General features: G+C 41.1%; 1 protein-coding gene across 2 annotated transcripts in view; it reads left to right on the top strand.

Moving 5' to 3' along the window:
- The first annotated feature begins 4,155 nt into the window (after positions 1 to 4,155).
- Positions 4,156 to 26,007, top strand: part of kcnn3 (potassium intermediate/small conductance calcium-activated channel, subfamily N, member 3) — a 73,227-nt gene continuing 51,375 nt past the window's right edge. The window contains exons 1-3 of one of the 2 annotated variants that reach the window (XM_017425090.3): positions 4,156 to 4,915; positions 5,576 to 6,702; positions 25,135 to 25,230. In XM_017425090.3, coding sequence (XP_017280579.1) covers positions 5,602 to 6,702; positions 25,135 to 25,230 — 1,197 coding nt within the window. In that variant the 5' untranslated portion in view covers positions 4,156 to 4,915; positions 5,576 to 5,601. Of the gene's footprint in view, positions 4,916 to 5,575; positions 6,703 to 25,134; positions 25,231 to 26,007 lie in introns of those variants that run through there. The other variant, XM_037980493.1, reaches the window with a different exon arrangement.

Here is a 26,007-nt window from a genome sequence, read left to right as displayed (position 1 = left end):
GAAGAGGGCACTGGTTCAACATTGTGCAGTGGTTAAAAAAAAACAACATTTAATCAGCGTTTAAATGTGGCCGCCTTTTAAGATGACGATGGAGTTATACATTATCTGTCAATCTTACACGTTTTCACTGATGATCAAGTGCTTTTTAATTTGCTTGTCAAGCTTTCTTCTATCAAAAGCGAGTTGTTTTCCTGCGGTTTGGTATGAGCAGAAATTGATCTTTACGCTAGCTATTCCATTAAAGTAAATGCTGCTTGTGCTGTTAAAGGGGAATCATAAAAAGCTGGATGCTGAAAACTCTTTTAGATTGAAGATATGGTGCGTTAAATGGTGATAGGTTTGTAAAAAAAACAAAAAAACAACCCTAGTTAGGGTGGTTTTATTGTGTACTCTAATCAGCCTCATTCTCTTGACCCTCGTTGACTAAATTCCCACATTTCCTCTACAACTTGTTCTTCTTTCTCTAATGCTCATTACTCTTCCCTTCATTTCCTCTCCCACCCACCTGCCTATCGCGTCACGAGGTTTCATGAGATTTATACAATGTCATTTCCTGCGGTTAGGCTTTGATGTGGCTTTAAAGTCGGAGAGGAGATCAGAAAGGCAGATAGATCAGCTGGAATGAGAGCTCATCTGTACACCACAGCGTCGGCATAGCAACTGGCAGCCCTCTTTGTTATTCCTCTTTATGTTCTGCATTATTCACTTTCTCCTTCACATATTTATTTTTTTTTTCCCATTCACATTTCTCCCGGCGCACGCATGCTTCGGGGCAACACTGTTTACCAACTATTTCATCCGGAGTGCTGAGCATTTCTCCTCACTGCCGCTTTCTGCCTCCTCCTGCTGACCACTAACCTTGACAATATTAAGACTTGTGGAAAAATATACAGTGTGCCCTGACACCATTTCTATTTTCTGTCAGTTCTAATCCCCCCAGGGCTCCCGGCTCACCTTTTTTTTTTTTTTTCTTTCTCCATTTACTCCACTTCATTGTGTTGTCAAACTGTGTGTCTTTTGCTTTTTCTTGCCTGTATTCTAACTGAAAGCTTGAGGAAAATATTGCTGCCTGCTGAGATTGTTATTCTTCTGCACAGCTTATTTTAGATTATTGATCCTAACATATTAGGCAAATACATCAGATGTGGCGTTGAGTTCAAAACTCCTGTATTTGTTTGAGAAAAATCAGCTGCGTTTAAACCTTTTTTCCTTCTGAGTGTGTAACTAACTATCCTATTCATCTATTAAAGTGCCTTAAAATACAAGGCTTATTTGTTTGATTTTCCTTTTTTACATATAGATTTATAAATCTATTTAAAATAGGAGTTGTCTTATTGGCAGCTTGTGCTTTTATTGTGTAAAACTGTCTGTTTATTGCTCTTTTGTGACGACAGCTTTTGGAACAGTACTGACTTCTAAACCAATTTCGTCAAGAGAACATTTAACTATATTATACTATAACTCATACTGCATTGTAATGTGTCATTGAGTACTATATCATATTGTATCAGATTGTATTATATCACTGCAGGTCAAAAATATAGAAAAATATATGCGCATAACTAAGTTGACTGACCCCTCCTAACATTTCTTCTGCATATCCCCCCCCCCCCACACACACACTGTTTTTTTTTTAACTTTGTTTATTTAATGAAGCCTAAATAAATGAGTAACTTTGAGTTGTGGGGGTGCATTCGTGACCTCTGACCTTTCCCGAGGTCTTAGTACGAGGAATTTCCAGCTTGTTGAACCAGCCTCTCCCCGCCACTGACCCATCATAAATCGGCCGAGGGCAGAAGCAGCACATTACTGTGTTTATTTCAAGTCATGAGGAAAAAACAGATGAAACAATTCAACTTCAGACTTAGAAAGATGAATGAAGAGCATTTGAAGAACAAGACAAAAAAAATAAATAAAATGCTAATGAATACTAACAGCTGGTTAAAACATTTGAGCTCAGCAATGTTTCCACCAGTTCTGCCTCTTTTACTCCTGAGCTATGAAAGCTGACATTGACACATGGCTTCAATATGCAGCTTTGACTCCACATGATGTGATTTTCTTTACTGTTGCCTGTCAGGTTCAGGTTGCATAACACCGGGATGGGTTCACCTGTAATAGGAAAACGGTCTAATCCGCTGCCACGCAGCTCGATGTCTGCTCTCATCCGATTACGGTGCACAAAGCACATGGAAAGCCATAGAATAAAACAGATTGGGCCAAGTAAAACAGGATTACTGTACAGACCAGAGGTTATCTAACTTTTCAGCTTCTAACACACAGAATAACACAGGCAGAGACTTGCCACCCCTACTACTGAAATCTGGGTTGTAACATAGCCTACAAGTTAAATATACAAGAACAATAAATAGATTCAACCATCTTTGAACACCACTCATCTCAACCTCACTTGGTAAACACGTGGTAATATTTGGCAATGGGTTTATAACTCAAATGGAACCAAATCAACAGTTTAATGAGATAAATTAGGATTTTCAGTGAACTGACATTGACTCAGATTGATTGAAATCATAAACTGAAAGAAACGTAATCGGTGGAGCTAATGAGACACAGTTTCGTCCCCTTTACATGTCTTTCTTTAATAATATTTATCAAATATTCCAATAAATTCTGCAGTTATCCAATACTGGCTAAACACCTAATTGGATGCAAACTCAAAGGTGCATATGTCTAAAGCGTCCAAAGAGCTGGTCAAAATATTTTAATTTTTTATATTTTAAGTAGAATTTAAATTCTATTCCAAGTTTTGTCGTTTATGTTGTTGTTAAGTTGATTTTTTTGTTTGTTTGTTTGGATTACCATAGTATATGTCACACAGATGTGTCCCCATTTAGGATAATATGCAGAATATTTAAAGATAGGATTAAAAAATGACTTGATTATGGTGCGTAAAGGTCTGATCCGGAGAAGAAGCTGTGTTGATGTAATCCTGTGCAGGTTGCTTCATGCTCGTTGGAAATGTCTGTGCCTAAAATCTGTTGAAGGAAACTCAGTTTTAAACATTTTATTACTCTTACACTAAGATTAGTGTCGAGTGACTCAAACATGAAGGTGATCAAGCTTTTTTCCAAGGCTGCTTTAAAGCTGTGGAATAAATAGTCTTTATATTTGGATTGTTGAGGCTTAAATCTCTGCTTAAGACTCATCTTTTTCTTCTTGGCTGTCAACTATTTTACTTTTATTTGTTCGGCTAATGCCTCTTTTATTTCATAGTATTTCACTGTTGTATTTTTCTATTTTGTATCACTAAATTGTAAAGCACTTTGGTCAAATTTAGCTGTTTTTAACTTTCTACATAAAATAAATCTGACACTAAGTGTCAACCAAAACAGCTTAGGTCAGCGGTGTCCAGTCCTGGTCCTGGATGGCCACCATCCTGCATGTTTTAGTTGTTTCTCTGCTCTTCAGGTTCTGCAGAAGCTAGTTAATCACTCGTTAATTCAGTTCAGGTGAGTTAAAGCACAGAAACACATAAAACATGCAGGACAGCGGCCCTCCAGGACCAGGTTAGTGTGTCTAACGAATTATTGCAGTTCCAGTTTCCTGAATGCAACGAGTTATGAGAAGACCCTTAAGCCATGTGTGGTAAGATGTCCACCATGTTTGCACACCCCCTGTCATTTGCTGCCAACCCCTCATCCAAATCAAAGCTGAAAGCTTAAAACAAAAAACAAAAAAAGAGTCAATAAATAAATTGGAATGCATCAGAATATATTTGAAGGTGAAAAACTCATTTAAAACTAGAAAAAAAGCACTTTTGATTTAAAAAATACATATTTGAATCTAAAGTTTAAACTAAAAACTGAAAAAAATAAAATTCCAAATACAAAAAAAACCTTATAAAAGTGAATCTTAAAAGAAATTGTTTTAAAAATTAATTACATCCACATATAAACAGAGGGAAAACCCCTTCAAAGTTCAAAAGAAAACAAAACAACTTTCCATGTTGTTTATTTATTTATTTTTTACCAAACCATCCAAATTTATGGCACCGATTTAGCTCCATAGAACTATTTCAACAGGTGCTCTTAAAGACCGAATGGGCGGTTCTGCCTTCATCGCTGAGGCAGCAGCGAAGTAAAGCCGCGAGGATCAGGTTTTTTTATTTATTTATTTTATTTTATTTTTATTTTTTCCCGAGGCCACAGTAAGAATAATAACCCCGAAATAAACCCGGGGTAGAAGAAAAACCCCCAAGCTTCCTCTCGGTGCCACCTGTTCTCTGCGCTCCTCGCTGATGCCGGCCAATCGGAGCGGTGGAGGCGGAGAAGTTGGAGGAAGGAGTGAGAGACGGAGAGCTGGAGACAGAGTGTTACAGTCACATATTTAATCACAGACTTCTGCTGCTCATCCTCAGACTGTTCATTCACACCCAGACTCGTGTGTCTGTGTGTGTGTTGCTGTTGTTGTTTTTTAATCCGCTCCTGCGCATTTTTTTTTTTTTTTTTTTTTTTTGACGCGCGGCCACAGGTTGGCCGCTTTAATCCGCTCGCTATGGATTATTCCTCTTCATCCCGCGCCGATTGTCTCTGAGCCGGACTGGATCGGAAATGGGGCTCCGTCGATACATCAGCGACGACTGAGAGGGGAGGAGGAGGAGGAAGAGGAGGAGGAAGGTGGTGGTGAGGGGAAACAAACTGAACATTTCTGAGCGCGCGCAGACGGACGCAAACATCTGTGGCGAGAGACGCGCGGACCTGTGGAGGACCTGAAACGGAGCCCGCAGGGGGTGTGGGTGGATAAAATAAAAAAAATAAACATAAGAAATACGGGAAGATGATGGGATGGCTGTGACAACATGAAAAAGAAAAAGTGCGGCGGTCTGTTTTTTACCCAGCCAGTGATTCTGCACTCATAACCTGGAGGACAGGGACCGAGAGACAAGAGGTCGGAGGTAGGAACAGACGGGGAGAAGATGGGGAGGAGAAGGAGGAGGAGGAGGAGGGGGGTTGAAGGTGTCTGGTTATATCATACTGAAAAAAGTAGGTTATTCCCTTGGATCAATCGGTGGCAGCAGCCAACTTATGGTCAACAAGAGGCTGGGAGATAGTCCCACTCCTCCAGAGATGACAATTGACAGATGTGAAATTATTATCCTGGAGTCTCTCGGCTTGATCTCATTTCCATGGCGTAAAGCCAGAGGATTTTCACTCTCTGGGGGAAAAACAAAACAAAACAAAACAAAAAAAAAATGTATCACAGATGACATTTTATGGAAGCGATTGCTGTGGGATGTGAGAGAACAAGAAGACACTGGGAAACAGAGAGACAGAGAGGGAGAGAAGCTGGCTGATGGCTGACTCAAATGTGACTCAAGGAATAACATTATCCTCCAAATGATGCAGCTTCTCTGCACTCAGTTGCCCCTCTTTGTCACTCATCCTCAAGGCTTTGGAGTTTAGGCTTTTCCCTCATTTGTTAATCCATAAAAAGTGTTCTTTCACTTCTCAGCTCAGCCCCTTTGTTACTGTTATGTTCAGGAAAGTGTTTGCTTTCTTTCGTTTTTGTGTCACTACTGACCTGTTGTCTTGTTTTTTCTGTGTGTTAACTGTAGACAGGTGCGTGGCCACAGCTCTGACCATGGAGCCTCCCCCGTCTCTGAGCTTGGCTTTGCTCGGAGGGAGCGAGGATGAGGACCAGCGCTTCCTTCTCCCCCTAGGCGGCATATCCCATTCTTCCACCGCTGGCAACCAGCCAGGATCAAACCACTCCAACCACACGGGAGGTTCGACCCTCGACCGTCTAAATGGCAGCACCCCGTCGCCATCCTCTGCCACACCCAACTTGCCTCCAGCATCGATCCCCAAGTTGCCTCTGTCGTCCTCCGGAGCCCAGCCTCTTCCCCCGCCCATCCCCAACGCCCTGCATCCCACCAGCACCCCGCTCTCGTCCTGCCTGGGCTCACAGCACAGCCTGAGCGGGGACAACTCCCCGGTCTACAACGCCCTCTTTTACTCCTCCCACTCCCCGTCCATGGACCGGGAGAGGGACAGGGAGCGCGAGCGGGAGAGGGAGCGGGAGCGGGGCAGCAAGCACAGGCAGGCCAGCCCCCTGGTCCATCGCAGGGACAGTAACCCCTTCACCGAAATCGCCATGAGCTCCTGTAAGTACACAGGCGGGGTCATGAAGCCCCTGAGCCGCCTCAGCGCCTCCCGGAGAAACCTCATCGAGTCCGACAGCAGCAGCGAAACCAAAGAAGGCGCCGTTTTGGCTGTCGCTGGGGTAACAGCCGCTGGCGGCCACGACAGGCCGCGAGACGCCCCACCGACCTGCTCGATGACCCAGTCCTCCTCTCATCAACCCCCAATTCAAAGCCCCCCAGAGATTGTGATTTCCTCCAAAGAAGACTCACCGTACCCCAGACGAGGGTACGACATCACTGACTCAACATCCAACCAAATGTCTATCTACCATCAGAACCACGCACTAGTGGAAAGCAGGCGGACACAGACGGACCGGGGCAGCAGGCAGGGTGGGGTTGGGACGGTGGGCACCGGGGCCAGGGGCAGCACTTCCAAAGCTCTGAAACGAAAGAACCAAAACATTGGCTATAAGCTGGGGCATCGCAGGGCGCTGTTCGAGAAGAGGAAGAGGCTGAGCGACTACGCCCTCATCTTTGGAATGTTTGGCATCGTCGTCATGGTGATTGAGACGGAGCTGTCGTGGGGCGTCTACTCCAAGGTGAGGAGACGGACCTTGGAAAGTTAGCCAAATATGGATGTTTGCTTATTTATGGTGTCAGGATGTTCCGTTCGAGTCTTAGCGATGAACCCTGATGGTGACTGTGGCGAAGTCAACCATTGGCTTGGGAATTTAGACGAGGGAGCATGAGTCACAAACTGGGAGAGCGGGGAAAATACTGGGAATTCAGCAGGCAGTAGGGATGTGATGGGGGGGAAAACACAAACAAGCTGGGTGCTACGTCCACAGAATGGCGGACTAATTTACCTCACTGTTACGCAGGCTTCCAAAAAGTATTACCAAAGGTAACTGAGAAGGGAAGATTAGGTGATTTCTGCTTATGGATTTAAAAAAAATACATCAAAATGTTAAAGTTCTCACTAATTTGAATGGTCTGCCATTACTATCACAAAGTAGATCTTGGCCTAAGAACTGTACATTCAGCTTCTTTGCAGCTGATAATCTGATATTTTCCCCCAACATGATCTCCCAGTTTAATTTGATTCTAACTTTTGTTGCTTTCAGACTGCAGCTCTGCATCTTAGACAGAACATATGAGAAGTCATCTTTGCAGCTTTGATTGGTTGAATTCGTTATTTGTTTAGCAAAGAAAAAGAATAGTGCACTTATACATTAGCTCTTAATGTCAACTTGTTCATTTGCAGTTATAGTGTTTGGAAAGACATTTTATCTTTAAAAAAAAATGAGATTAACCCGAGGCATAAATGTCAGAATATTCCACCTTCTGTTGCCTTGATTTGTAAGAGTCTGTTGTCTTTTTTTATGACTCACATATGCCCTCCAGCTGTTTTAAAAAAACATAATAGTAAACTTTTAAAATGCTTCTTTAATGTAACATTCAAAGCAACAATTTTCTTGAGAGATTGTGGAAAAAGTTGATGATGTCGTGTGCTGGTGTCTCCTATGGCCGCGAGAAGCGACGGGAAAAGTTAGGAGGTCTTGTAACGACGGTCCACCGGCCCGGTCTTTGGGCTCATGTGGATGAAGCAGTGGTCATATTTCCCACTTAGTTAGTATCTGCTTTTGTTCGGTCGGAGCGGCATGGTGCACACGTCGCTGTGTACTGTAATGACCGAGCCTGACAGTCGCTGCTTCTGGGTGATGTAATGCAACGATGCAGCAGACATGCGGGGCAGATTATCAGTAGGAGGCCAGGATCTCATTTGTCTGTGTAATGGGCAGTGTAATAAGCTGAACTGGCCCCTGGCTGCTATTGTGTGTTTATTTTGGGTGTGTGTGTGTGTGTGTGTGTTTGTTGGGGATCCTCGGAGCATCTCACCTCCCCCAATGTGGAGACTCTCCTGTGCTCGTCCCATCCGTCTTCTCAGTGTGACACGTCAGAGAGGCTGGGTTTTCTTTATCTAATGAGCTGGAAACATTACTTCCACTCGTGCAGGCTTGTCACAGATGGATCATTGATCACGTGACGGGAGATGGTGGGATTTACAGGTAGCCTCTAAAGGCTGGGTGTGTCGACCATTTTTCCAGTTCTGTTTCAGTGTGTGGTCGCCAGTTCATCACACTCAGTCACTGCTGGAAGAGTCCGCCGGTTCTGTGCCGCCCGCTCCGTCTCCCACTCATTACTTTACGGAAAACCACTGTTTCGAAGCGGCTTCTTTTTATTAATGAAAATGCATGCGTCTGAATTTCTCTTTCAGGCCCTCTCCATCCCTTTTCCTCGCCTCTGTCGGCCCTTTCTCCTTCTCGAAGGAGACGGCCGACACTTTTATGTTCTTTTCCTCCATCTGTCCACCCCCCCACCCCTTCAAATCCACGCCTGTCTCTTCATCCTGCTTCTTTTATTTCCCATCTTTCTTTCATTATCCTCTCCCTCTCCTTACTTTCTCACTCCCTCTGGTTCTGTGCGCTTGCAGTGGGCGTCAAACTGGGGGAGTGTGATCGGAAGAGAGAAGCGGCTGGGCGAGAATGAAAGTCTGTGGAAGGATAGAAGAAAGGAAAGGCGATAATGAAAAGCCTGATTTAAGTTCTTAGGTTACAATCAATGCTAGCCTCGTGTCTAAATGGCAATATTGTCTGTCAAAAACAAATTAATGAAGGTTTGTCTGATTGGGGTTATCACTATGTCAGCTATCTCACGATATCCATTTAATTTATCATCATTAAAGTGGAGGAGCTGAATTTAATTCTGACCGGTTTGATAAGCTAACAGCCAGAAACAATCCAACCTCAGAAAATTCAGAGATTGATATGAGCGCTGTTTTAAAAACCTTTCAGTTACCATCAGTTTGGCATTACATGAATATTCCAGAAGAAATATTATGATATTCCAAAGGCTCCGACACAATTTCCATTTAAAAGTACAGTTTCAAATTTCCGACAATCTTTGAACCATTTTTTTATGCCTTAAGTGCTAACATTTCCTGGTGATTTGAGGAGAACAACATTTCTGAGGGGAAATCGTCCTAATCACATAATTCAAGTATTCTTCATTAAAATATTACGTTTATTCTGTAAATTAAACAAAATCAATCTTTTGAGTGACAATATGCACCGAGCAGTGGTTTCCAAATTTCAGGTTCTGACACGTAAAACACCATAAAAGACTTGAGACCTCAGCTGTTGCTGTTTAAAGCGAACAAATGTTGCTAAACGTTGCTGTTTTTATATTTTATAACAATTACGGCAAAAATGTGGCGTTTAGCGGGATGTGGAACAGCAGTAGGGCCCTGACCCCAACTTTAGGAGCCACAGGCATAAAGTGTACTTTAATGATAAATTATACACTAATTTTTTTCAACATAGCTAGGTTTGTAAAGTGTTTTAAAGGGTGTTTCCTATTCACGCTTGGCTGCCATGCAAGGTTCTGCCACTGAGAGTAACTTGGGCTTTTCGTCTTACAAGGAAGCATTGTGTATGTTTGAGACATTTGTTTCCAGAAACTAAAATTTTTGTTTACCGTCACTGTTGGGTCTCATCTCTCCCATTTTTCTTCATTTTGATGTTTTTTGCATAATTCATCTCTGTTGGTCACCCCTCACATCTTTTTATGGACAGATAACCAATGAAATGTGTCCAAAGGAGCTTGTGGATTTGTGACCACACTTTATTTCTTTATTGGAAAAAAAAAGACTTTGTTTCCACTTCCTAAAAAGTTGCTTTTTTGAAGATACAAGGAATTTGCCTCAGTTACTTTATTATAAAATGGAATGAGGGGGGGGGAAGTCTGGAAACACAAATGCTAAAAGCAAATTTATTGTTTTCTGTTCGTTTCAAAATTACGTAAGAACTCTGTATTCCTGCAGGCTGCTCCTGCTAATAACCAGAAATCTGCTTACATTACTGTTTAACGCAAAAATGATTGCAGTGTAAAGGTTTATTAAAGCGTGTTTGCATGAACCGCTACCAGTTTTTTGAGATTTGAGTTGTTCAAAGACAACAGAAACCCACTTTGCTCTTGCGACGCAGGTTAGTGATTAGCTCTTCAATGCGGTCAGAAGTAAAGTCTATTTTTCTTTTCAAACTAAAGTCATTTAAAGAGCTATCTACAACAAGTAAAATATTATCTATTAATAACCTCTCCACAGAACCCCACTTCAAAAACGTTGAATTACCACTTCAAGGTATCTCATTATGAGCAGGATTTGAGGAAGATCGACAGGAAAAATATCTAAAAAGGAAAAAAAAAAAATCGAACCTCAATGTCTCCACTTTTTTTTTTTTTTTTAAAGAGGGAATTCAGCAATTATCTTAAACGTAGGCTGGATTTGGTCAGAGCCCAACAAAAACTGGAGGGCCACCAAACGACTCAAACACTCACTTACGGGAGATAATTGAGGCCACTGGTTGTTGTTTTTCAAAAATGGAAAGAGGTCACAAAGAAAAAAAATAAAAGAAATTGGTAAGAAATGTGAATGGAAACAAAGCTCAGAGGAAGAGGGAGAGATTCAAGCATTGGTTTGAACTCGTCTAAATGTAGAAGCTTTGAATGATTTCTCATATTGATTACTGATAATCACTCAGACACACATACACAGGCTGGTTACACTCACAATGAAAACGGCTGCTGATTTATTTACTTTTTTTTCCATTTGGGCTTCACGCTGTGTGCTGTTTACGTATTGACAACCATTCTTGAGACGGTGTGAGTGTTTGTGGCAAAATCTAATCAGTAAATACCGTTTTTTATTTTCATGGGCAAAAAATGCATACGGACTCAATAAGACGCTTTGTTTTTTTATTATTAATAGCTGCAAACGGCGCTGCGGATGTGTGCATATCAGCCATAGGTTCTTTCAGGAAGTCCAGCTGCTCGTTCCCAAAAATAGAGATGAAGAATAAGAATGGAATAAACAGAATGGGTTGGAGTCAGCGGAGCGAGTGTGTTGCTCTGTGTGTGTTGCTCTGTGTGTGTGTGTGTGTGTGTTTGGTTGGATAAAAGGAAGAGAGGTTGACATTGGAGGGCATGGTGTTTATGACTGAATGTTGTGAGTAAGCGCGTCTTTGTACGCACTCAGCAAACTTTAAGGCCCACAAGCTTGTTCTGAATCATTTACTGCTTCGTGGACTCTGTCATTCGTGACCATTCTGACCATTTGAGTTGAGTTTGAAACCAAACCCTGACATCTCAGATCTGTTCACAGCGGGCAGGTGTGAGACTCAAACAGTAAAATAACAGAAATGCATTGTATGTTACTGCTGTTGCTTACAGATCACATTTTACAACGATGATGAATAAATTATAGCAGCAATAGTAACCATCCATCCATTTCCTGCGACTTATCCGTGATGTTGTGGAGGCAAAAGGTTTAGGAGGGAAACCCAGACCTCCCCTCTCCCCCAGCGACCCTCTCCAGCTCCTCCTGGGGAATCCCAAGGCTTTTCCAGGCCAGGGAAAGTACACGATCTTTGCAGTGAGTTCTGGGTGCGCCCCCGGGTCTCCTCCCGGTGGGACATGCCTGGAAAACCAGAGAAGCGCCCAGGAGGCATCCTAATGAGATGCCTGAAGCACCTCAGCTGACTCCGTTCAGTGTGGAGGAGCAGCAGCTCTACTCCGAGCTCACCTTACGTCTGAGGCTGAGCCCGGCCGCCCTAAGGGGGAAGATAATTTCACTCACTTGGATCCAGGATCTCATTCTTTCAGCCGTAACCTGTACCTCATACCCATTCAAAAAGCACTATGATATTTGTCACCCCATTAAAAGGAACTTAAACCGCAGGAACAGTATAATGAGGAACTTTAATGATTTTGACATTGTGACTTTTTAAAATGTGGTATGCCTTAATACCAGCTCATGCCTAATAGTGGAGCTGCTGCAGTGAGCCAATGTGCTGTAAATATCTTGTCAAAGAGATAAATTATGCAGTAAGGTTATTGCATGATAAAATAATTAAAGGCAATATTTGAATTTGCTCTCGGGCAGAACGGTGACTTTTACAGCTATAGAAAATTGTACTTTTAGCGGACATGCAGAGTGAACGACAGCTGAAATTTACAGAGGAAGCTAAAACTGAGTTATACCTAAAATGAGCAGAACACGAGCTAAAATGAACAAACTAAAAGCAAAACTGTAAAAGCAGCAGAGCAGCTAAGATTAGCAAAACAGTGCTGACTCAGCATTCACAATATAAAACATCCTGAATGAATAAAGACACAATATAGATCTTTTTGTAGTCCTGCTGTAACTCATCTTCATTACTGTACATCTTCGAACAGTTTTAGGTTCAGCACTTCCTTGTACAAAGCATCTATTATTGATTTGATCAGGAACGGGGCGCTCTGTCAGGAGTGTGTCTCTTTCTGAGAATAACCAAGGATCTCGGACTCTCAGGACCTTAGCATGTGGCCTGTCAGCGTCAGATGAGCGGATCATTTCACAAAGGCCCACATGGGTCCCCGGGGCCGCGCTCCACGGCACATTTCAGGGCGGCGATGCAACACGGCTGTTCCGAGAGGACGCGCAGCTGTTGTCAAACTCACCTGTCACGCTGTTGGCACACCAACTCGACACGTGTGGCACAGAGGGACGGGTTGTATCGAGCATTTAGTGCGCCCACCGTTTCTTTAACACGCGCATCGGAAATCCTCTTTTATCCATAGGTTTTTTATTCACAATGAGTTTTGGAGAAGGTGCTTCGAAACTGCTACCAAAAAAATGCTGAATCTGTGAACAAACTGAAAGTGCTTTTATGTTTTTATTTTAAAAAAAGAGATAAAAACAAAAAACACAACAGCTGTTTTGATATGACATACTTTGTTACTCAAATGACTGCTCGGCTATTTCTGCGTCTTAAAAAGAAACCGATATCTCCGGGCGTGAATGAATTACTGCAACACACCCCAACCCGAAAACATTCTTTCTTCTATACAAACAAGCCAAAATTAACAGCAAAGCACTGTTTGCCTCAAAGACAAAAAAAGCAGAAGCGTATTGAACAATGACATCTCCACCAGCAGCAACATATTTTCCATTAAAATATGTTTTTAATTGTTGCTTAGCGACCTGTTGCCACATGTTAGTAATTATTTTAACGACTGCAGGGGTCATGCTCTAGTTTTAATTATGAAAAGCCAATTTTATACACAATAACGTCACAAAATATCTGTTTGGGAAAGAAAAAAATTCCTAAATGATATAGATGGGGGAAAAAAATTGGGGGTTTAATAAACAAATTAGACTTTTACCAAACGGAAATTAAATTTAGGATTCAATTAAAAAACAAAAATCGTTTCACTTTAGATGTAAAAATGGTGACTAATTGTAATTGACAAAAGCAGACTATCATGTCTGTCTGTTAGCAAAATATCCCATGAACCACTGATTGATTTTAGTAAAACTTGCAGAAAGTAATCATAAGATATACAACTGATTATGTTTTGGAGTCAACCCAAATCTGCCAAAGCTAACTGACTTTAAAACACACAAAAATGGCTGCAACTCTGTCAGATTTACAGATTCTGGTATAAAATTTGTTGTGGTAGTAGCTGAGAGTCATGCCCAACGCATACTCTGAGCGTCACATCCTGCGACGTCGCATGAGATCACGCTTAACATTATTTCAAAAACGGCTACAACCTCTTCTTCTGACGTGAAAGGCGGCAGGTGATATGCATTCCTTCAGGGAGGTTCTGAATAAAATGGTTTAAACGATACTGCGTTGTAATATGTTCATAAATACACACAGATCTGTTAAAAGGAGAAGCATGTACAAACGACGCAGAAACGGCTCCGATATATATTATATTAACCAACATCATCTCTTGGTTCTGTCTTGTGTTTTCTACTTTCTCCTAATCATGTTTATTGCAGCTTTTTTGTTTCCAGCCAACAAAACTAAACAAAGTAGTTGACAGAAACATTAATAATTAGCTTTTTTTTATGCTTTAATTGCACAAACAAACTAGTTGTTTCACTGATCAACAGCAGAGTTCTCTTCCAGTCTCCTTTCCTGTCCTTATTTGTCTCACTTAAAGGCAGCGTTTAGCTTCCTCCCCCCTGGTATTTCTTAAATATCTCCCCATTTTCCCAGGGGGGGTCATTGCCATCTGAGCTGGCTTACAACAACTTCTTCATCCTCCCTACACTTATGCCGTCTCTCCCTCCTCATCCTCGCCTTTCTATCTGTGACATTTCTCACAGGCATTTATTGGTAGACCTCTCTTGACCTCTCTCTCTGCTTGACCACTCTCGGAGGCTGCGTGCTGCTTTTCAGACGGTTCGCGATGATGACGATGATGATTGGGGGGGGTTAAACTGCCAATGTTTTCTTTAAAGGAGCTATCACCCATCTTTGCACTTCTGCGCCGCTTCCTCCGCTTCTCTTTTCCTCCCATCCACACCCCCTTCATGACAAGCTTCTAAGGGACTCTCCATCCCTCAGGTCTTGCGACTAACAGGCATAAATATGCCCATTTCTCCAGCGTAACAAGGCTACCTCTATCTGTATGTGTGACTGTGTTGGTACACTTGCATCATCCCGCAGTAAACAGTCGTGTCACAGTGTGTTCGTCGTCCCCTGTGTGTGCGCGCACCTATGGAATCTGTGTCTTTGTGCCATTTTGCATTTTGCATGGGTTTTTACATCTGTCAAAGTAAAAACCCATGGATGCACCTGCTAATGTGTGAGTGTTCACATCTCTCTTTGTCTGGGTTTAATTGAGTGTGTGTGGCTGTAATAGCTTGTGCCCAAGTGAAGTCAAGTTTGTGTGTGTGTGTACGTTTATCCTGGTAAGGTGAAATCGTTTTTCTGCCTACTGCCTGTTTCCCTGGAGACTGATTGCAAGAAGGCATTACTCTGACAGGAGAGAATCCCAAGGCTAAATCATTACAACACACACACACACACACGCACACACACACACACGTTCACTGATATTCATTATGAACATATGGTGTGAGCGGCTTATCACTGCGAGACCAATGTGTCGTAATCGACACGTATTTGCCTTTACATTTGCGTCGGTGATGTGGGAAGATTTGGGGAAAGCCCTGAAGATACTACCTGTGTGTGAACGTGTGATTGTATCTGTGTAGGTGGCTGAGTGGCTGCCTTCCAACTAAACTAAAGAAGCTGTAAAAGCTCATTATCTCAGCGGGCTGTCCACCAAGTCTCTGATCAATGCACATTAATGTGCAGCTGGACCGAAGGGAGAAGAAAAACATACATGTGTATAAAACGAACACAAGTTAAAGCAAATTCTAAATAAAGGCCCAGTATTCCTTGAAGGGATGCATATCGCCTGCTGCCCTTTAAGTCAGAGCGTAAAAGATCATCTTATGAAAAGAAGGGGCGACGGAGCTGCTTTGGTAAAGATTTGTAAATGGCTCGTGCAATCTCGTGCAGCATTGTGGGACCTGTTAGTGCTCGCCGTACGTGTTGAGAATGACTCTCAGCGACATCAAACACTCGCTCGATATCTGTAAAGTTCACAGAGTTCTAGCCGTTTTGTGTCGGCTAAGGTCGCTCAGCCGTGGCGGCGGTCTTAAATTGGGTTGATGTAGATGCACAACTAATGATTACTTTCTGAGAATTTTATTAGAATCCATTCGGGTGGTCATGAGATATTTTGCTAACGCTGCTCAGACAAACACACGTGCACCCAGGCAGTGGCGAAAACATCATCGCCCTTTCGTGATAGTCTCTGAAAGCTGTGATTGTGTCTAAAAGAACACAAGAATAAACTACATTCTGCATTTCTGAAATACATTTTTTAGTTTTCTCTTTTCAAACCTGATGCAAGTCCAGTTTTGTAGAAAACTGTGGTTAAAGAGATAAACATTTTTACAATAATCTACTACAGCGGCTTTACAAAATATTGAGTTTATTGTCATTGCAACATCATTTTGTATTGTTAGTACTGCAAATTCTGCCATAACTGCAATCATAGGCTATTATATCTAAACATACAGAGTGCTGGAAGTGTTGACAAAACAGAAAGAGAGGAATGGGGAAAATGTGGGTTTATTGCAGCTGATATTTCATTTGCAATAATACAATAATATTGCCAATGCATGTTATTCTAATGTCCCGAAGCCTTGTTTATAACCTATTGTAGTCATCAGCAACAGAAAGTTGAGGATCTGCAGAAATCTCTGCACACAAAGAGCTGCTGAAATCCTTCGCCGAACAGCTCCAACTTCAAGCACAGCACTACATAAAAGAAATTAACACATTTGTCAGTAGAAATCACTGCAGAAACCCAAGAGAACCTCTGGAAACAGTAAACACCGTTTGTTGCTGCAGGAGCAAATGCCAAGTAAGAGCAGAACAGGCAAGAAATCCAGACATCACACCACCTCCTCCTCTCTTGGCACGAGCTTGTTTAAGATTGACTGGAGTGGAAAAAATGCTGGACTGATAAATGAAAACGTTAAACTTCTTTTTTGTGATTCAGCTAAGTTTTGGGGTAATAACACAACGCTGGGAAGTCGGCGTCGTTGTCCCGGGGTGTCGCGTTAAAACTCACGGGGGCTCGGGAGCAAAAACGTTTGACTAAATTTGGCTTTCGGCATCGTTTTAAACCCTCTTTTTTCAGTGTAATATCGAAATGGAATCTGAAACTTTGACTGAATGTTGGGATTTTTGCACTTATTGCACCCATTAGGGTGACCGCATCTGCAAACATTAAGAGTCTGTGTTTTTCAGCTTGTACCTCCTGACACCACGTTGTCTCACCAACACTACAATTGCTAACTAACGCGCGCTCCTTTGCCTTATCTGTATACAACCAGAAAGAATAGGGCCACAGTTTGCAAGAGGGAGTTTTCAGTCATTATCGCCCTTATCTTGACGAACAACAGCTCGTTGGGTCTGATGGTGTTAATTCACCACAAACACTCAAGCTTGTGCTACTAATCACATTACCAGAGATTTCTCTGTGTTGTGATTGTGAGCCTGCAGCAGCAGGACCCTGAAGCTGAAACATCCAAGTCAAAAATCAGGGACTTTTCTTTATTTTTTATTTTTTTATGAATAAATGCACTTATCTATGGACTCTCCTGGTTGCCTGGCAACCGAACTGAAACAGAAATCCAGCTCATTTTGTTCAACGGGAGATTTCACAAATGTATGTTTCTGTCCACGCACGGTGTTTGTCAGAAACGTCTCTGCCAGAGATAGCTTTTAGTCTGTAAGAGATAAAAGCACACGTTTGTATTTCAGCTTTATTTTTCTCTGAGCAAAAGGGTGAAATAATTGTTGACCACTTCAACTTAATATGAGCTAACTAGGATTGCCATCAGACCCTTAAAGTAATGAATCGTCCCGTATTTAAACCTAAAAAGGCATTACGTATTAATTTAAAGAACACACTTTGTTCCTCGTTTTAGGTGCCATTGCAAATCTTTTTGTAGATGAATAAAACTATTAGATGATTTGAAGGAGCCCCAGTTGCTCTTCCTCAAGCTGTCACATTAATCCAAAGAATCCATCTCTTATTAGTCAAAAGTCACGAGTTACGACCAATTAGATATGTTTGTAAGATACTCACAATGACTCCGCAGGATTTTATTTTATTTATTTAAAAACTGGCTCTCATGAGCATAATTAACTCGAAAAACCAGGGAAAAACTTCAAATAAGGAGGCTGGGATAAGTGAAGCAGAATGTCTACGAGGCACACCGCTCGGTCTGACACCGAGACTTTACGGAGGAGTTTGTAACATCAAACGACGCGCAGCGGAAAGGAAAAAAAAAAAAGAAGCAATCCTTGAAAGACAGGCGCGGCGGCAGAGGACACATGGAGCAGGAGGACAGCTGTCAGCAGGACGGCAGGACGGTGATTTGTCTAATCAGCTCTGAGGAAACCTTTTTTTAACGGAGAAAAAAGGAGAATAATAGATTATGTAGTTTTGTTACCTGCTGCTTATAACTACTTTGTTTAAGCTGATTTTATGTACAGAGTATTTACAGTTTATTACAAATTTTTGAGAATATAACAAATATTAGGTCCCTTCTAAAATCTGATGTAAACGCCTCTCTGGGTATTTGCTGACAAACCGCAACATTTACCATGAATAAGTGATTAATACTTGTTTTTGTTTTGTGTCATATTGTATGCTGAAACACAGGGGAGGCTTTTTCTGTAACATTTTAAAGGCAATGAGCTGCAACTCTTGGTAGACATGAATTTTTTTCGTTGTGGTCTCACAGAACTCTTTGTGTGTTTGCAACCAAGTGACCAACAAGCAGGTTCTGAAAATCACGGCCTAATTTTGCCTGGATGGCTCTTGGCCGTGCACATTATTTTCTTGCCCACCTTTGCAGCCATTCCCAGCATTTATTATTTAATCTGCATGAGTACATTTTAGGAATAAAGACAAACAGATCTGGACCAGTTTTTTAAATAATTATTATTATTTATCATCTGTGTGGTTTGTAGACCTGGACATTTGCCTGGGATGTTTCCTGTCAGAGAAGAGGTTCAGTGCAGGTGTCAAAATACAGCTCCAGTGCTCCTGAGACGCCCACAACACAACTGAGTTGGGTTTAGGACAGGTTGGAGACGCCCACAACAGAACTGAGTTGGGTTTAGGACAGGTTAGAGACACACACGACACAACTGAGTTGGGTTTAGGACAGGTTGGAGACGCCCACAACAGAACTGAGTTGGGTTTAGGACAGGTTGGAGACACCCACAACACAATTCAAATGGATTTGAGACGAGTTAGAGACACCAATGACACAATTTAGATGGGTTTAGGACAGGTTGGAGACGCCCACAACACAACTGTGCAATTCTTATCAAAGCAGACATGACTCCTGTTAGGCTAACATGAAGATTTTGTTCATGTTAAAGCTCGCTATCTGTTTCATTAAGTTCACTTTAACATCGCAAGAGAGTGGTGGCTGCTACAAAACCTTACCTAAATAAACCTTTTTTTTTAACAAAGGTCATTACTCATTCAGTTTTTGTATCAGTATGTTTAGTTTAATGTGAGCTCAATTTAAAAAGTGGAGCAAACTAGTAAGCTAAGAATATTTTATATATTGTTAACCTAATATCTGGAAAGCCACCTTGGTTTAGGTTTTTTGTGTGTTTTTAAGACATCTGTATAACAGGTCTATTAAGACAATATGCAAAAATGGTAAGTTTATGCAATATTGCTGTTTAAGAGTGAGAAAATGCAGGTTTTCAGGGAAGAAGACACTTAATTGTAGGTTCTGTGATAACACTGCAGCTGAGCTCTTGTTTTTTATCTGTTAAACTATCAAAAAGAATTGTGGTTCCTTCCCAAGGGGACAAAGCCTACCTGGCTGAAATAAGCGTTATTTGGTTGATACAGAGGTGGCATTGTGATGCAGCGGTTGCCACTGGTGCCTCACAGCATAAAGGCGCTCGCTCCGCCAGCCAGCTGGGGCCTCTCTGCGTTTCTGTGTGGCGCCTGCATGTTGTCCTCTGAGCCTGCGTGGGTTTTCTCTAGGAGCACAAGTTACCTCCCACGGTCCAGAGACATTCATGTTAGATTTATTGGCGATTGTAAATTGCCTGTAGGTGTGAGCGTGCACGGTTTTCTGTTTAGTCATGGGATGGACCGGCCTATTTAAAGTGCATCTCGCCCCTCACCAATTATCACAGAAACCACTGCTCTGCAATTTGCCTGATTACTAGGTTTTTACAATGAGAGCACGCTAATATGAGCTAACATTTGCATTGTGGCCATACAATCAATTTAAAGCCGCGCATAAGGAAAATAATGTTTTATACGATTTTTGATTGGTTAAAGAAAAGATATTTTGACAACCTCCAAGACGATGATGGTATAAATTATTTAGATTTGTTCTTATTTACATGGTATGTTGTTGAAAGGATGACTAAAGAATGTCATAGCATGTTGCCTAGAAAATGTTATTTTTCATATTCTACCTGTAAAACCACAATCTGACATTAATTAGTAGATTTTAGAGCAACTGCTAGTTTTTTTTTTTGTTTTTTTTTACTTTTCACACAGCAGTACAGCTGGTCCCACGCTTTATCCTTACCTAATCTCCTTTTCTCTCAGAAAGCCGCCAAATAAATGAATTATAGAAATTGTAAAGCCTTTTGGTTTGGGGAAAGTGAACCAGCAGGTGCATGTGGCGATTGAACAAATTTGGAACACACAAAAGCATATTGTGGTGTTCATAAAAGACAGTATGTCCACTTGCAAGTCTGCAGCTGTCTGTAAGTACTATCCAGAGTTTAATATCTGTATACTCATTTAGAACAGCTTGACCATTGAATCAAATATGTCTGCTGATGGAAACTAATGAACCATTGGCAGCCCATTAGAATGGAGATTTGATGTTGTCGTGGTGTAAAAAAAAAAAAAAATAGAAACAAGACATCGGTAGCAGTGTAATGGGCTTATTTGTGGAACAAACAAAAGAATGACAGACGGAATGACAAGCAGCCAGCAGGGGGGACGGTGGGGAGGGGGTTGAAAAATGAGACGGGAGAGAAAGATGACATGAACTCCAGGAAAGTCACATTTCAACTCACCGGTGGGATTGCGTTTACACAGATACGCTGCTGAGAGCCAAAGCTGAAACCTGCATTTTTCTCATTAGCACCACAGCGTTGGCTTCCTTCGCACCTAGCTCGCCTCTGAGGGTACAGATGAGATTTTAGCAGAGGAGTGGGGGGGAGAGAGGTTAAAACAGGACAAGCTTGCACGAGCAAATACAAACCAAAAATCCAAATAAAAGTTTGGATAAACGGGAGTGTCTAGATGATTTTGTGCATTTTAGTGTCACATAAACGGTGAATACGGTGCACAGTTTTTTAAAAATAAATACTCAACACAAAATCATTACAGTGAGGATTACCAAAATGGACTTTGTGTGTATTTAATTGCTTGTTTGATGTTGAATTAATACCATCAGGCCTAAGAAGCATCTATAGAGACCACAAACAAACACAATAACACTCTGTTTCCCACACAGCTGACTTTCTTTTTCCAAGTATCCAAAATGCTCTGTGTCACGGAGGAGAGGCTGAGTAATATGTGCCTAAACTCCGAATGCAAACTCAGATTAGGGCGGCGATCGATGACGAATGCTGCTGAAGCGCACGGGCATATCTGATCTGAAATGTAGTCATCTTAAAGTGGCTCGGCGCTTCTCTCGTCAGCGAGCTTGGCTTGCGCCCGCGTGACCTTCCTAAGCATAATGATGAATGTACTCTGAAGGATTTTTTGTCTGTTTTTTGTGTGTAATGCATTCTGCGATTCAGAAGATCGTCCTTGAGCTGATGTGGACAAATGAATCGGTTTAGAAAGTGTGGGATGTAGAAACCAGAGCACTGACGGCTGCAAGCTTTAAAAATGAGTTAAAGTGAACCATTTCTTTTCCGATTTGCAATGAAAAGTCTGTAAGACGACACCATTTAACACCAATTAATGCTGTTTTTCATTTATAAAGGAATAGATAGTGACACTTTTTTATCTCAGGTTTGTGCTGTTTTATTAGTAACTATAATATAACTGTGCTGCGTTTTTTTAAATTGATGACAAATCTATTAAAAAAACAAAACAAAAGATGAATCTTGAGAAGCCAAATCCGTTTTATTAGTGTTTAAGTAATGTGAGCTAAATGACCTTTTGTCTCAGTGAAGCACTAACATTCATGACACTCATTAAAACCAGTTTCCTGGGATGCCTTTTAAAATTTACCTCTGCTCCTGAGCACCTGCACGTCAGAATTATTGACTTTAGTCTTTTCATTAAAATCAAATAAATCCTTTGATATTTATGTCCCAGCTAACACCTGCTGAGGTTTGACACCTGAGCTCAGGATTTTTTGTATTTATTTGTTATGATCGTGCTTCATGTTACAGTTAATTAAATACTAACCGAGAGGACTAACACCAGAGCAACTAATTCTAACTAACCATAATTATATAATAAAAGGAAATTTGAGGTTTTTTTACACATCATAGTGAAAGCACGGACTAAAACCAAATCCGAGAGGAATTAGGATTGCTCTAACTCATTTTCAGCAGGAGTTTGTACATAAACTGTCTGCATTAGACGAAATGAAGGATGAAGCCAAGCAGAATTTGTATTTTACAATAAATCTGAAGATTACGGGTTCAGTCCTCAGTCCTGCAGCGTGACACAAAAAGCACGAACCCCTCATTGCCCCCAATCTGCTTATCTGTAGATAATATAAATGAGACTAAAAGATGGAATGAATGAAACCATGAATGGAAATCACCCTATCTGTGTGTGATGAGGTAAATGAGGTAAACTAGAGTCCAGATTAAATTAAAAATGGTGTTATACATGTGTGGACTCTTTAGTGTCGTCCACTTTTTAGGTAAATCACACATGAGATCTCATTATATTGTTATTCTCAAGATTTAACTAAGATTTTGACAATAACATTAATAAATCAAAGTCTGATCTTAGTTAAAACTCAGCTAGGGCTTTTATATTTATCATCTATAATAATCAAGTGATTGGTTGGAACTTTTTAAAGTGCATTAAATATGAACTTTTCATAACTAATGGACAGAAAACTGGCTTTACAGTTTAGGAGTTTCTCTGGTGATTTAGATTTCTTTCCTTTCCTCAGACCAGTTCCCCAAAGTCCATCTGTGTTGGAGATGGTATTTGGCAATAAAAAACAAAGAATAAAACCATAAAGACTCTCCTCTTTTACTGCACTAACGCCACATTTAATCCCCACGCCCTCCCAAAAAAAACACCCTCTAAGTATTAAAACCGCCTGTAAAATCAATTACATCACTTTAGATTTAAACCGAGGGAGGAATAAATCAAATTGATAGGTAATTTAATTGGAAAAAATAGTCAAGCAGAACTTCTAAAATGCATTCAGGTTGCAGAACAGGTGATAAAAAATAAATTAATCTGTCAGATAAAGATTAAACACATTTTGTAGGAGTAGGAAAAACAAAAAGACACTGATTTGTTTATGGCAATCAATGAATATGGTTGGGGTTAACAGGTTTGTTTGCTTTTTTTACTTTTTTATTTAGCACCATAAATATCTGCATCAAATTCCAAAGAAGTCCCATTCAATATTTTTGACATATTTTAGTTAGAATGGGGGGTGGTAACTTTTAAAGGTGCAAAAGGTGCAAAAGGTTTAGTTTAGCAAACTCATTTTGATCAGTCCGGTGAAAAACGAATATATTTCAGTTTGGTTCCAGATCATTAAGTAGAAGTGAAGATGTTCCTCTTCGTGAGGAAAAACTTGAACAGGTAGGTGGCCTAGATTTAAAAAAAGCAGAAATATCATCTCAAAAATATCCATTTTGATGTAAAATTTCATAGCAAACCAGTGGGAAGCTTGCATTTCCACTCTAGTTGAATGGATCCAGCTAGCGGACAGACAAATTGACAGACTGGATTGCTCTCAGAATGAAACGCTCCGAGCATGTCTCGAGACTTTCTGGTGCATGACGAAAAATGGATGAGGAGAGCAAAGAGTAACCGAGGTGAAGTGGAGTGACATGACATCTCCACCGAATTCCCGTTTCCCGTTCAGATGCCAGAATAAATCAGTTGTGGGGGGAATCAAACAAGTTGTATTTGAAGATTTAGCACATTTATGGAGAGTTTAATGTCTTTCCCAGACGAGAGTTGCTTATATTTGCCATTGTTACCTTAAGTCAGTGGTCTCCAATACTGGTCCTGGAGGGCCACCATCCTGCATGTTTTACTTGTTCCTCTGCTCCAGCACACCTGATTTGAATCAATGGGTGATTAACAGGCTTCTGCAGAACATGAAGAGGTGATTTAACCACTGAATCAGGTGTGTTGGAGCAGAGGAAACAAGGAAAACCTGCAGGATGGTGGATCCAGGACCAGGATTGGAGACCCCTGCCTTAAGTGATAGCTCAGGTCTTTGGAGGCGGGGTTCAATGGAAAAGTTATGAACGATTGTTATCTTACCTGTTGTAGGTAGATCTTTGAACAGCCTCAGTTTGAAGCAAAAACGTTTAATTCTGACTGGTCTAATAGGCTAATCTGAGAAATAAAAGCACTCACATCAACTGCTATAAAAAAAATTTGAGACAGGATTTGATGCTTTAGTCTTGGTTGCACAGAGACTAGCCATTACCTCGTCGATTTGATCAAACTTTAGCTCTATTTCTCCAAACCGAAGTCAAAGAACTATCTACAGCAAATCAGATGTTAACTTTTTATCACCTTTCAACAAAAGAGCTGAATTATTGCTGTAGAGTTCACAGATTGTAGACATAAACTGCACACATCTGAATTTGTTTAATGGGCTTGAGGAGTGAAATGATCCCATAATTTCACTGTCACATGGTTGAAATACTCTTTTTGCTCTTTACATCCATCCATTCAGTCATTACCTAACTAAATCTATTTAAATATGAAATGCATAAAACATATAAATTCTATAAAATATATTCTGAAACCTATGCTCATCAGAGAACAGCTTACAAGTAAATCCTATCATGTTTTATCTTTTCTTTTTCTAAATCTTGTGTGTGCATTCTTTTGCACAAACGTGTGTGTGTGTGTGTGCATTTGTTTGATATTGCAAGTAGGTTTTCCTTTGCTGTAAAGCGAGGGGTGAGCGGGTTAAAAGAAGCCACTGAAGTGCTGTGAGCTGCATTGATTGGAAGTTCCCCGGTGGATTGATTATAAACCCTATGGAAGTAGGCAAGAAGAGGATTTAAAGCTTGACTCCAGACAGATATTGATGGGTCAAATACTACAGTTCCGCTTCTGCTCAGCTTTGATTTTGTAAATGTTATTTGGATTTTTCCTATTTTATTTTTTTTCTTCTTTGGGGACGTTGGACATCAGACAGGAGAAACCAGGCTAATTGTTAAATCTGATTAATTAGGACATTTAAAGGATTCTGTGACACCGTAACCCAGCCACCACAACAAATTTTTTCTGAAATGTGTCATTTGTTTTGCTCCTGCTGTTGTGTATCTCTAATAACGAGGGTCTTTGTTGTCTCTCTGCAGAGCTCCATGTACTCTCTGGCGCTGAAGTGCCTGATCAGCCTGTCCACAGTCATCCTGCTGGGACTCATCATAGCTTACCATGCACGAGAGGTTCAGGTAACTCACGTGCGCACGCATCTGCTAACACGCAGTGTACAAAATCAGAGGTATTCATTCAAATGGGCCAGGTTGGCATGTGATTACAAAGCATGATTAAATGTGTCTGACGCATATGTGAAACCAAAGCAATCTACCAAAAAGCAGCTCAAAGTACTGCAGAGTCCAAAACTGGCTGATTTGGATTCAGTTCAGTTTAGTTTATTTAAATAGCAAAACAACAACAGTCATCTCAGGGTACTGAAAAGAAAAAGTCAACGGGATTAATTTCAATTTCAATCCATCCATCTTCTTTACTCAGTTTTTTCTGTTCAGGGTTGCAGGGTGCTGATGTCTATCTTTGGTAGAAAAGTAGGGTACACCCTCGCTCTCTCGCCACATAGAGACAAGAGAGACAGGCAACACACACACACACACACACACACACACCTAAATGTAGCATCTCACTGAGCTGCAACTGTTGGCAACCAGTTGGTGAACGGGATTCACGAGGGAGTCTCCAAAATGTTTCAAAATGTTTGCAGGAGTTCTCGCAATGTTGCTGCTTGAATTTTGAACACAAAACGCAGTAATCTTTCAAACAATAAGCAGTTATTTTTCAAAAACTGATCTAACGAAACCCTGCCGTGGGGCTACTGGTCACTTGGTAGCAAACACTCAGAATTCAGTGAGACTGCAATGGAAACTTTGGTCATTCTCTCGCAATTTTGAGTCGCCACCTCGTCTCTCCAACAGCTGCAGAACGGAGGGTTTGTTTTTGTTTTTTTTTTGCCACCG

This window comes from Kryptolebias marmoratus, linkage group LG16, assembly GCF_001649575.2.
Source record: "Kryptolebias marmoratus isolate JLee-2015 linkage group LG16, ASM164957v2, whole genome shotgun sequence".
In the NCBI taxonomy this organism is placed as follows: domain Eukaryota; kingdom Metazoa; phylum Chordata; class Actinopteri; order Cyprinodontiformes; family Rivulidae; genus Kryptolebias; species Kryptolebias marmoratus.
The sequence above is the reverse complement of the archived record's forward strand: the minus strand, read 5'-3'. Positions and strand labels throughout refer to the sequence as shown.